This window comes from Balaenoptera acutorostrata, chromosome 3 (assembly GCF_949987535.1).
Source record: "Balaenoptera acutorostrata chromosome 3, mBalAcu1.1, whole genome shotgun sequence".
In the NCBI taxonomy this organism is placed as follows: Eukaryota; Metazoa; Chordata; class Mammalia; order Artiodactyla; family Balaenopteridae; genus Balaenoptera; species Balaenoptera acutorostrata.
This window is the reverse complement of record NC_080066.1, coordinates 140,119,044-140,132,950: the sequence shown is the minus strand read 5'-3', so window position 1 is coordinate 140,132,950 and position 13,907 is coordinate 140,119,044. Positions and strand designations below refer to the sequence as shown.

The following is a 13,907-nucleotide window of genomic DNA, read 5'->3' as shown; positions in this document are numbered from 1 at the left end:
GATGGACCTTAAACAGCAAGAAAAGGAAAATTGAGTGGATTTTTAATGTTGACTTTGGAACAAATAAATTACAGAAACACAAGACGTTAAGTTTGGACCTGAATTGATTATGTTCATCATGCCAAATGACATGATAAAGTTGGGTAAAAACCAAAAGTAAAAAACCACCCTGTGAAAATATTTAACTGAAAGAAAAAATCCTGACACATATTTTTGAAGAAATGTTATTTTTAAGCTAAATATATAACATAGGCGAACAATAAATTGTCTTTGTCAGTTTGCCAAATGTTTGTACTAGTCTTACAGCTATTTTCAGATACTGTTATTAATATTGCTTATATATACATATACAAATAATGTTATATAATACTAATTATTTTTGATATAGTGTATGTAAGTGTGAAAGTTACTTGTATAACATAGTTCCTTAACATAAAAGGGTTAATTTGAGATGTAAAACACAAGATACTCTTAAACATGCCAACAAATTTTCCAAAAGATCATATGAATTGAAGAAAGAAGTAGATGATGTGGAAATAGAAATTAATTATTTAAACCAGGTATTAATTTTGTTATATGTTTCTAATATACGTGTTAATGTATAAGTGTAATGGTGTGTTAGATGAACGTCTAAGAAGAGCTGTTTCTAAAGAGCCTCGATATGGAGAAAAACTTATAATAATTTATTTGCCTCAGATTACCATTGAAGCCAAAATGTGTTTTAGATATTGAGTGTATTCAGATCTGAGTTTTGGGGAATAGTTTAACTTTCTTTGGGTTCTAAGGAAAGAAGATAGGAAGGAACAAGATGGAGCTTAATAATAGGTATTTAAAGGCATTAGCAGAGCTTACAACAGTGTTGTCAAAAAAGAGAACAAGGCAGTAAATAATTTAAAAGACTTAATCTAGAAAATTTATGACTATAATCTTTATAAAGCTAGTTTAGCCTTTAAGATTGATGGTGCATGATATTTTCATGAATACATTTTTAGTATTGTATTGAAATGTGGCTTTCATTGATGGGTATGAGAACCCATCAAAGTCACTTCCAAATTTTGAAAAAAAGTTGAATAGCTGATTTTCTAAATTTTCTGAAAACTGTGTAAAGATGGTATATTTATCGTTCATAGGCATGAGGTTCCAAATAGTATTAATACCATTTTAGTAATGAGAAGAAAGTGGATGCCACTTTCTTTAAAATATATGGTAACTACATCTCTATGTAGGGAATCAATGTCTACTTTGCTTCTGACTGTCCTTTTTAAAAAAGAAGTCGAAAGTTCATTGAAATCTAATGGGTTTGCTAATGGAGTTATAAGGAAAAATAAAAGGAGTATGATTTATTGTTAATTTTGACTCTTTTCACTAAAAGATTGCTAATACTACCAAAAATATGTCTTGTGATTATGTAGAAAAAAATCATATTCATTAGTTAGGATAAACCATATGTTCCTTAATGCTTTGCAGGTAATTATTTTGTTTTGCTTTATCATTTTTCCTTTTAGCAGATTGCAAGACTTTATGAAATGAAGAATCTTTCAGAAACTCTGGAAGAAAAAAATAAAAATATAGAAAAGAGAAAGGAATCGAAAGAAAGGTATAAGTAAACTTTAAAATGGGATTTTATGTGAACAGATATTCTGCATTTAAAATTTGATTACATATTCTAGCCCAAGCCACTAATATTTACATAGTATCTATAAACATTTATTGTGCAGGCTGTTTTCTATTCATTTCTTATGAAAAATATTAATTTCTACCTTTAAATATTATGGACTAATATTCAAATTTGCTTATTATTTAGTAAGGTAAAGGATAATGTGTAGAGAGAAATAGGGTAGCAGCAGCCCATTTGCTGTTCTGTAACCTGTCAGTTGTACATTTCATCCAGTTTTCCATTATGGGTCACCAAAAGGAGTAAAACAAGAGGAAAAATGATGGGAACAGCAATGTATTTGCCTTTTTATCATCCTGTCACCAGCTTGACCAGTTCTCCTTTGCCACAGAGAGTGAAGAGGAATCAAAATGTTACTGAATCTGTGGCATCGTATGTTTGCTTGTCTTTCATCCTAATGGTGATAAAATAGACATCAGTGGTGGAGGCACTTAAAAAGAAAAGATTGATTTTGTCTGTTACTGTGTGACAGAAAAATAGATGTATTACTGTTGCTGTTTTTGATAAATTTTCTTTTTCTCTTTCTGCCTATACCCTTTTAAAATCTTAAATTCTTCTTCTCAGGCTATATTGCTCTTAATCTGATTTTTCAACACACTCTTCTCCCAAGTTAATTTCCCTTATCCTATTTCCTTGGATCTGTTATTTTTATTGATTTCCCCACTCCCACGTCTCACATCCATGGTAATGTGTCTTTAATTTTATAATGACATTGATAAGAAAAATAAGTAAATGTACAGAATTTCACTTTATTGATAACTTTTTAATATAAAAATTCTCTGTTGAGAGAAACATATAACTATTTAGTTATTTTTACTTATATTTTGATAGTTATTATCAAATAATACCAGTATTTAAATGATTATTTAACTATCAATAATATATATTATTTCTCTAATTTAGGAAAAATTCAGTGAAATTATTCTTCCAGTAAAATACTTAAAAGATCCATTTATGATTGTAATATTGCTTTAATGATGTCTGTGTTCATGCTAGTTGATTTTTTTCTGAATAAATCTTTTTAAAGTTTGAAGTAGTACTTCAAAATCTAAAGCATGCTATTTGCAAATACAGTTTTGGTTTAAAATGTTTTTCACAGGTTTAGAAAGTCTGTTAAAATGATTATGTTTTAAAAATGAGAGTGTGGTACATTGAGAAGAGCCCTGGACTTAATCAGGAAAAGTGTGTTTTAGTTGTGACACTAGTAAGTAATTTAATAATATTGGGCGGATTTGTTAAATTCTCTGGAACTTCTTTTCATTATCTGCAAATTGAGGAGTTTTAACTATATAATATCTAAATATCTCTTCTAGCTTTAAGATATATTAATTTTTTACTTAGCTAATATTTATAATTCACTCTTTAGAATTTTTGAAAAAGATGAACAGCATGTACTTACGTTGAATAAAACCCCTCAAAACAGTCAATTATTTCTTCCATATGAATCTCAGAAATTAGTCAAACCAATAAAGATGCATCCTTCAGAACCAAGAGTTAAAGGTACAGTATCTGTTTATTATTCAAAAACTTAGTTTTCTTTGAAAACACATAAAAGAAGAAATAGGAGCAACTTTAGTTATCATTTGGTGTAAGCAAGAGCAAACAATACTGGATACCTATAGACTCAGTAAAGTGCCACTTTGATTTTTTCTGAGAGCAAACAAGATGTGCATTCTATACACAACATTTTTCTCTTTGAGAAAGAAATCACTTATACGATATTTTTTTAAAAAGTGTTTCAGTCTGGTTTCCAGCTGTCAGGGGAGGATGAATAATTATATATTTTTCATTTGAGAGGTTGTATTATCGGTATGTATGATTAAAGTGGGTGGCAGACTTGTGATAATGATATTTATGACTTAGTCACTGAGATATTTGAATGTTTCATTCAATGGATAGATTAACTACAATGTATTAGGTTAACTGCATTGGCTGTTTTAGTCCCCCAATCATTAATATCACCACTCTTTGTTCTTTGGTTCCCCATTATAAAGATGTAGTCCCATTATAAAGATGTAGTTTTGTCAGCTGTTTTTTTAAATTTAATTTAATTAATTTATTTTTGTCAGCTGTTTTTCATTTTACATTCATGGTTATTGTAATAGCTATTATAGAGGAATTAAGAATATGTAGTGATTCATAATTCTTTATTTTAATTTAAATTAAATATTAATGTAACTTGATTTTTTAAAATTACAAGGTTAGGTTAAATATTGGGCATGCCATTTGATTCTATTTCTGGAATTGATTTGAAGTTGTACCATTTAATAACCTAGATAAAAAAGAAGAAAGTTCTGTGAAGCAGTCAAAACTTGCCAATATTGACTTCAGACAAAAAGAAAGTGATATTCAGGTAGGTATTTCTTTTTTAATAGTACAAATTAAATGCTTGCATTAAATGAGATAGTGAATGTATTGCATTTAGGACATGTGTGTGTGTGTGTGTGTGTTATAAATATATTAAAGTAGCCATTAGTACAATCTCAGGATCTAAAAGACTTAAAAGAGTTTCAATATGGCAGCCTGAGCATATACTGTAGCCTTCTCCCTTAGTTCTAAAAATAAAAGATATTTGAAAATACCAGTCTCTATACCCAGTAGACCAAAAACGGTAAGACATTTCTAAAGGAATTGTATTGAAGAGGGAAATTGTGGCACCATCTCCACAATGTCATCATTTCTCAAGCTCCATTGGTGTTTTCTTTCCCTGTTACCCTTAATGCTAGGCTTTCACCTCAAGGTTATTTCATGGTCAGAAGCTAACCATTACAATTTGCCATCATATCTTCCTTCTAGGCGGGAAAGAAGAAGGGGAGAAAGGCTAGTTGAGTCAGCCTCATTTTAGGGATCTTTTATGGAAGCTCCTTAAACAATTTATGTTAATGTTTCATTGGCCAGAAGTTTGTAACATGGCTACCTCCATCTGCAGAAAGGTTGAGAAATATGATGGGCTTTTTTGTTTGTTTGCTTTTTAAATCAGAACACAAAGGAAATGTAGATTTTGGATAGGATAGAAAACTGGCAGTTTCTGTCATAAGAACGAATCAAATAGATGAAAAATAAGTAAGGATGTAGAGGACCTGAGTAGCACAATTAGCAAACTTTGTACCCAACATACACAGAATTCAGTTAAATTTTGTTTGCAGTATTCACCAAAATTGACTATTTACTAGAACAAAAAGGATATCTCAACCAATTCTAAAAAGCTGCTATCTTCACTAACCACAGCATACAAAAATACAAGTTAAACAAAAAGATAGCCCTCTCCTCAAAAAACTATTTGGCTGAGAAAAAAGAAATTCACATACTTTGAAATTACTTTTGGGTTATAGAAGAAATCAAAATAGAATTTAAAAACTATTCAAAAGAATACTATAAACCCAAACCTGTGAAATGTAGCCAAATTGGTCCTCAGAGAGACATTTATATTTGAAAACAAACATACTAGAAAATAAGAAAGATTAAAATTAGCTGAACTTTAAGTATAAAAAGTTGCACTCAAAGTATGAAAAGCTTAACTCAAAATACAGAAATAAAATAATAAATGCAAAGAAAGTAGAAATTAATGAAATTTAAAAGGTGGGTTAATTAATATAGCCAAAGCTAATAAGTTTCAGCAAGTGTAGAGAAAAAAGAGAATACCCCCCCAACAAAAGAAAAGAATAAAAGGGGGGAAAAGTGCATATCTCTACACTTATGTAAGAAATCTTTTCTAAGTCCTAAAAGGATACTATAAAACTATATACCCATAAATTTGAAAATTTAGGTAAGATGGACAGTTTTTTAGCACAATATAAATTGCTAAATAGACTGAAAAAGAGAAACATGAATAGATCAATAACCTAGAAGAAACAGATGTAAGTGAAACTGAAATGTATATAAATACCTATTTCCCTCTTTTCTCCCTTATTTCCCTCCCTTTTCCCTCTACCACACATGCCCTTCAGAACACGCCAGACTCAATTTTTCAGGTGAATTCTACCAAACCTTTAAGGATTAGATCAGAGTTTCTCAATAGTGGCACTTTGACATTTTGGGTCAGATAATTCTTTGTTGTGGGGTCATCTTGTGACCCACTAGAGTCCAATAGCACCTCATCCCCAAATTATGACAATCAAAAATATCTCCATTGCCAAATGTCTCCTAAGAGGCAAAATTGCCCCCAGTTGAGAACCATTGGATTAAATAATCTTTTTATACAAACAATTCCAGAGTATAAAAAGAGTTGGAAACTATCCAACAAATTATAAATGAATAATCCATTAGATAGCAAGGACAAGGATAGTGAAAGAAAAGAGAAATTATGGTACGTAGTCTCAAGAATGAACATAGATGTAAAAATCCTAAATAAGTTATTAGCAAACCAAATTTTGCAATGTAACATTGAAAGAGTAATATATTATGACTAACCTTGGTTTTCCCAAAGAATACGATTGTTTAGCATTAAGAAAAATCTAACAATATGATTTCCTACATTAATAGATTAATAAATGATTTTAAATAAATATTTTTAAAAGAATGTTAGGGAGACTCTTACTACCAGATATTAAAATGTTTATTTTTAAACTTTCGTTACTGAGATATAATTCACATATAAAATTGATTGTTTTAAAGTGTACAATTTAGTGGTTTTTAGTATGTTCACAAGATAGCATAACCATCATCACTGTCTAATTTCAGAACATTTTCATCATCCCCAAACATTTTTAAACATTATCAAAGTTCAGTTATTATAACAGTGTGGTACAATAAAAGACAAATTGATCAATGGAGTATATCAAAATAAAAAAGCTTTTGTATGGTGAAAGACACTAACAGAGTTAAAAGAGTGACAGAATTGTCACTTAGGGGATTGGTATCTGGAATGTATAATATACAAAGAAATACATAATAATTCTTAAAAATTAATTTAAAAAACTATAAAAATGCTCAAAAGATAAGTCAGCTTACATAAAAGGAAAGACTAAGGGTCACTAAACATAACAAGATGCCTGACCTCAGGAGAACAGGGAAATGCAAATTAAACCAATGAGATACCTGGTTTCACCTGTCAGATTTGCAGACATTAAAACATTTTATAATGTCTAGTGAAGTCAACAACAGTGGGAGTATAATTTGGGACAACTGCTTTAGGGGACTGGTTCACAGTACTCATTAAAAATAAAAACGCACATACTCAGCAATTTCACTTCTTGGCACCTACTCTAAACAATTACTTGAAACACTTGTACCAGGAGGAATATACAAGCATGTATATTTTTTAAAACATACATCAAAACTGTAACAACACTTGTTCTTTAAGGGCCAAGTGTTCTTTGAGGGACAAGGTCTTTTTCTTATGATCTAAAGGCACATAAGATGACAGAATTAAGACCAGTGGCTGTTATAACAAATATAAATGGATAAACTTTCCTATTAAAGGTATTTTAATTTCAGGTCAAATAAGAAAAATCAGTGACTCTTCAAAATGAGTGACTCAGGGAGAATGAAAGACTTGAAACAGACAATACAAACATTAGTAAAGTAGTGATTTAAATATTAGTATTAAATTTAATTAAAGTTAAAAATGAAATATTAGCTTTGTCATACATATCATACATATTTTAAAAAGAAAGTTTCAGGCTTTAATCTTTTAACCTACTGTTTTCCTTTCCTACAGTCAATTTGTGAGATTATAGGGGATGGAGAGACACAGACATCAGGTTATTAGTTGAGAAAATGGTAAGATTCACTTGATCATGAATAAGGAAGAAAAATTTTAAAGTTTACCTTAAATGAAGAAATACCCTCAGGCATAGTTATTATACTTGTCAAAAACATTAAATTCCTTGAGAGTTAAACCATTTTGTTTCCCAGTGTTTGACTTAATGTTTTGTATGTAGTTGTTTCATTTAATTTAATGTTTTGTTTGTAGTTGTTGTTGATGTTGATAATAACAGTGAGGATGAGGAAGGTGACAGTGTTCTTGGAGAGCCCTGATTATCCATGGCAAGCAAAACATTTTATTGTTTTGTGTAGTCAATTCTAATGCTTAATTTCTTTTGTTCAGGTATTGAATGACTCTGCTGTGAATAACCGTTCAAAGTGTTCACATGTTACGGCTTTTAAAAGTTCACAAAATTTTATGCAGTTCAGGTAACCTTTAAAAATAAGAAAATGCTTTAATTTCTGAAATAATTTATCAGCTCAGTAAATAATATAAAAATTTTGTTTATTGTATTTTAGATTGTTAACTCCACAGAAACAATCAAGTTGCAATCAATGGTTGGAAAAGGGAGATACAGGTATTTGCTGTTTATATTTTTCCTAAGAAATGGGAGTAACATGTTATATCAGGTTTTTATACTAGTCAAATAAATTATTTGTATTGGTTGCATCTCTGGTTAACTGACCATCCATGCCTAGTTTTTAAATACATTTTTCTTAAATATAAAACAAATACATTTTATTGTAGAAAATTTGAAAAATGGAGAAAAATATAAAAGAAACAAAAATACGACCACCCAGATAAAACTGACACTACATAATACTGTTGTATATTCTTATATTTTTTCTATGCATATCTGTGTTTTGTTCTTTTAGTTTATTCCTCCGAATTTGAAGCATACTATGTATATTATTTTGTATCCTTTTCTTTCCACTTGATGTACTGTTGAGGATATTTTTCCATGCCATTAAATAGATTTTATTTGTGATGACTTATAATAGGTCTTTGCATCGGTATGCTGTAATTTATTTAGCCATTCTTTCACAGTGAATATTTTGTTATTTCCAGGTTTTTTGCTGTTATAAATAATGCTACTATATTCTTTTATATAAATATTTTATTATCTTGGATTATTTTCTTTGAATAAAATCATAGAAAGGTCACAGAATATATATGTATGAGTTTATTATCCTAGAATCAACTAGCTGTTGGAACTTTGATGCACCCTTGAGAGACAGAGACTCATTCTCTCTCTATGTATATATGTGTATGTATATGTATACATGTATGTATATGTATATATAAAATATATATCATAGAGACACATAGATATATATGTATATATATATATTTTTTTGGTAGCCCAATAACGAATAGTAATTATTCCATTCATTAGGCTATATAAAAGTCTTTACCTCTTCTTGTCTATAGCATGTGGATTACTGACTTATTTTGAAATTAAAAAAATGGCTCATTCTGGCAGTATAAAATTCTGCAAATATATGCACATTCAGAATGGTCATATAATATACTATGAGTCTATTCCTCTCACTCTCAATATAGGATTCAACCAAGACAATATGCTTATTTAATGCAGATGGATATTCTTCCTGCTTTCTTCTGGAAAAAAGAATTATATCTTATCTGCCCAGGTGATATATTTCACCTGTTTATAATCCTCTATATATGCTAAGCTGACAGAGTGTTAGACAAGGGAGGAACAGATAATCTCTAGGAGCAATATACCCCCTAATACAGATATATGGGGAAATGCATGTATCTGGCATAGTCCTAGCTGCCATTGAGCATGTATGGTGAGGCTTCACACCCAAGAAGGCATATAATTATCTTGGAAGAAGAAAAGACTCTCTTCCACAGTCTCCAACCCTATCTTTTGAAGAAGTTAATATGTGGTGAAAATAGTAGTGTGACTGAACTCAAGAGACAAAACTATAAAGCATTCAGATGACCAAATAGGGAAACATTTATTCAAGATAGGAAAGAATTTCTTAAAAAGAATTAAAAAGCCCAATCGTAAAAGAAAAATTGATAAATTTGGCTATATTAAAATTAAGAATTTCTGTTCATCAAAAGACACTATGAAAAGAACGGGAGGCAAGAGAATATATTTCCAATACATAAAACTGTCAAAGGACTAGTTTCTAAAAATGTATAAAAAACTTCTACAAACCAAGAATAAAAATACGGACAACCCAATTAGAAATATGTGCAAAATAAACGAATAGGCACTTCAAATAGAGAAACTTTTGTGGCCGATAAATATATGAAAAGATGTTCAACAAATCAGGAAACTGAAAAATAAACCCACAATGAGATATTATACACCCATCAGATGAGCAAAATGCGGAAGTCTGACAATACTAGATGTTGATGAGAATGTAGGACAGTTAGAACTCTCATAACTATTGGTAGGGACTATCATTTATAAATGAAATATATTGTCATATAACTAAATTATACTTGGAACTAGTAATTTTGTCTGGTGAAATCTAATGATTTCCTAGGGTAGCCTAGGATGGCTAGCTGCCACAACAAAAATTGTTGAATAGTTTCAAAACTAAAGTTTGGAAGATAGTTTAACATCTGGTAAAATGAAAGATACACTACCCTATATTTTGTAATTCCACACCTAGGTATATACCTAGAGAAATACAAGTACATATATACTAGTATATATGTAGAAGAATGTTAACAACATTGTTTGTAATAGCCTCAAAGCAGAAACACCCCAAATGTCCATTTGCAGTAGAATGGATAGATAGATATATTGTGTTGTGTTTGTACAATGGAATACTTTACATCCGTAAAAGGAAGCAAACTATGTCTCTATACAACAATACATACAAATCTCATAAGTGTATACTAAACAAAAAAAAAGCATGACAAATGTATTATTATTTCATCATATTTTAAAACAGGAAAAAAAACTATATTGCTTAGGTGATAAAACTGTATAAAGCAAATCAGGGTATTGATTATTACAGAAGTCAGGATAGTGTTTACCGATGAGAAGGAAGATAAGTGGAATATGGGGCCTTATGGAGAACTCATAATGTTCTATTTCTTTACCTAGGTGGTGGTTACATGGGGTGTTCTCTTTATAATTTTGTTCGTTAAACTGTTCCTATAGGTTTTATTGTCTTATCTTTATGTATTGGGTTGAACTATCTAAAATTTCCATTTTTATAGACCCAGAATAGTTAAATATTGGCAATTTCATATGGTTTGGCTAATATGTTTTATTTACAATTAAATTACAAACAAAAAATATTTTGTTCTCATATAACAAACAGATGCTGAGTGTGGAGATAAAGGGACAGTAAAACAATTGAGAGAATCAAAATGTACTTCACAAGTAAGTCAAATGTTTGGTTTCTAATTTCTAAGCAAAATATTACAATTAAAAATATTCTGTTTCCATTTTAATTTCAATTTGATATAATGAAAATTATTTATGTGAGGTCTAGATCTTATTAGTTTGATAATCAAGTTGCTGTGATGTTACAGATTCTATCCCTTGGAGGAGTTATAGATTTAAAAACGAAGCCACAAAAAGTTTACATGAAAATTTACACAAAAAATTGTCATTAATAATTGACTACATATAATTGATACCACAACAACTAAATCATAACTGAAGGAAACAATTTTGTTTGATAAGATTGAATTATTTGCCCAGGCTACCACAAAAGTATCTTCAAAATATTTTTTAATAGTGGAAAGCTTTAACGATGATAGGTGTAGGCAATGTACCGTAACTACTAAGGGATAAGACAAGAGAAACAAGAGTAGTATTCTGCTGTAAAGAAATACAGGTAAAAAGCACATTTTCATTTTTTTGCTGGAGGGACCCAAACTGTTTCTGTAATGGGATTTGGTAACAAACATTTGGGAAATCATATTCCTAGCCTACAAAATGATATAAAGGAAAATTAGTATTCAAGTTCTCAATCTTTGCAGGGAAAGTAGTATAATGAATTTATTAGGGCAAAAAGTGCAAAGAACATAACCAGTGAGAGCAAGATTGCTCTTTTCTTTCAAGGGGTTATCATATACAAATCTTGACCCAGAGCATGATGTGGAAATTTTAAAAGAAAAATCATTCCTAACCATTTTTCTTCATCAATCTGAGTGTGTCCTGGTTATGAGTTACTTTTTCAGGTAGGGGTAGGTGAGAAAGACCTGGGAAGAAAAGAAAAATTGGAAAATTAAAAATAATTATTTTCCTGTTTTTTAAACAGATATATTTTGGTATCACTTTCACCAATTATTCTTATTTTACTTATTTTGTCTATGAAATGATAACATCATATGTTAATATGATGTTTTTAACCTCATATTTATACATATGTGAGTTTATTAATACAATAACATTCATTTTTATAGTTTTCTGTTACTTTGAATTTGCAGGTTACATATGCCAAACATTTGGGAAAGCCAATAGAAAGTAATAGTGATGAAGTAGAAGAAAGGGCTGAGATTTTTCCACAAACTCCTGAAATTCCTTTATTTTTAAGGACTCCTGAAGCTGTGAGAACACCTGACTCTGTGGAGAAATTACCTAAAACCCCCTCATTTGAAATGTAAGATTTTAATTAGTAATTATAATGAAAGTGTCTACATATTGAGTTATATAAGTAATTGATAGGAATAGTAAAATGCCTAATACCTGTAACTTTTAAAAGTTTTTATTATGGAATATTTCAAATATACAAAGGAGAGAGAGAGTAGTATAATGAACTCTCATGTACCTATCACTCTGTTGGAACAGTTATAAACATTCTGCCATCTTGTTTCTTAGATCCTCTTCCCCATTTTCCCTGAAACATTTAGCTGAAGGTGGACTAGATCCTGAGTACTTATCAAGTTCAATAGTATAAGATGTAAGATTTTCAGAAGAATTAAAAATGTATGGAAAAATTTTAAATGTCAAACTAAAAAGTTACTATCACATTTGGTAAGTTGTGGACATTGAATAATGTTCCAGCAGTCATTTTTCCTTAATGTTATAGTGTCTAAAACAAGAGTTACCGTTCTTTTAAGTAACCTTGGTAGGCATAAATATCTCTAACATCATTATTTAACTTTGGAAAATACAGATTTGTAGTTTACAGCCAAGAAAATAGTTCTGCATTCAAGCTCTCTGTTTAGTTCAATCTTTTCTTAAATCTGAACCCTGAGATTCTTCTAAAATATATGTCAAACAGATTTCACTTCATCAGGAATCTCTCACCTGTGTTCTACTCTGTTTTTTAAATTGCTACTAAGATTTTTATATATGAATGTCATGCTGTTGACTCAAACACAGCATGTTCAAAGTGGAACTTATCATCAAATCTGAGAACTGTAGAAGGATGTGGCATTCGTATACTAAAACCTCTCTTTATGGGTGAGAAAACCAGTCTGTAAAGTGACTCATTAATGGTCATGGAGAGAGTTATAGAAGTATCTTCAGACTTCTATTATTTAACACGCACTTAATAGCACTATGTGTAAGCATTTAATAAATATTGCTCCTTTCATGTTCACAACGGCTTTATGAGATGTAAGTACATTATTATCCTTATTTTATAGAAGAGGAAACAGAATCACAGGTGATACAACTCATCGGTGACAGAGTTGAGATTTAAACCCAGGCAGTTCTGCCTCCAGAATTCATGCTTTTAACCACTGTGTTATATACTGTCTTGTCTAATTATTTTTCCCAAATCATTTTATAACTTAACTTCCTTATGAAACAATCTGTCATGACTGGCTTCTCATTAAGACTAAAATTTTGTGACTGCTTTCAAGATCTTGGGGACAGTATAGCATCAGGCTTAAGAGCTTAGATTTTGAATCGTTGTTGCTACATTCAAATCCCAACTCTGGCACTTACATTCTTTTGAGCAAATCATTTAATCTTCCTATGCTTCAAAATCCTCTTCTCTGAAATGGAGGTGATAATAATGGTAGCTATCTCATAGGGTTATTGTGAGGAATAAGTAAATTAATGATGATGAAAATACATAGAATAGAGCCTGACAGTATATTCTTAGTAGGAATTCTTTATTATCATTTCATAATTGATTATTCTACTTTAGTTAATATTATTCTCCACCCAAAACCATAGGTTTGTTTTTTTCTCCATAGGTTTGTCACTTCAATAACTACTTCCTCCCTTTTCCTGCTATGCTAATTCTTACCTCTATGCCATTGCCTATGGTGCTTACCAGTCTGCAATATTTAATAATATGTATTTAACATTTTGATGATTTCTTATTTCTCTGTATCAGAAATAGAAATACAGCTACGGAATGTCAAACACAAAAGGAATCCCCTGGATTTTCTTTTTTTATGAGTTATACTTCTAGATCTCCTGGATTGAATTTATTTGATTCTTCTGTATTTGATTCAGAAATCTCATCACATCAGGTAATATGAGAAGCTAAAGTTTTATTTCTAAAAAAATTGTACACTGAAACCTCAAAAAGTTTAATTCTTTAATACTAAACTTCCTTAGAG

General features: G+C 30.2%; 1 protein-coding gene across 1 annotated transcript in view; it reads left to right on the top strand.

The window, feature by feature from the left end:
* Nucleotides 1–13,907, top strand: part of C3H14orf39 (chromosome 3 C14orf39 homolog) — a 50,592-nt gene that overhangs the window by 24,647 nt on the left and 12,038 nt on the right. Inside the window, exons 7-16 of the mRNA XM_007192950.2 lie at nucleotides 440–560; nucleotides 1,506–1,597; nucleotides 3,042–3,175; nucleotides 3,952–4,028; nucleotides 7,725–7,810; nucleotides 7,901–7,959; nucleotides 10,697–10,758; nucleotides 11,814–11,986; nucleotides 13,382–13,387; nucleotides 13,679–13,817. Coding sequence (XP_007193012.1) covers nucleotides 440–560; nucleotides 1,506–1,597; nucleotides 3,042–3,175; nucleotides 3,952–4,028; nucleotides 7,725–7,810; nucleotides 7,901–7,959; nucleotides 10,697–10,758; nucleotides 11,814–11,986; nucleotides 13,382–13,387; nucleotides 13,679–13,817 — 949 coding nt within the window. The remainder of the gene's footprint in view (nucleotides 1–439; nucleotides 561–1,505; nucleotides 1,598–3,041; nucleotides 3,176–3,951; nucleotides 4,029–7,724; nucleotides 7,811–7,900; nucleotides 7,960–10,696; nucleotides 10,759–11,813; nucleotides 11,987–13,381; nucleotides 13,388–13,678; nucleotides 13,818–13,907) is intronic.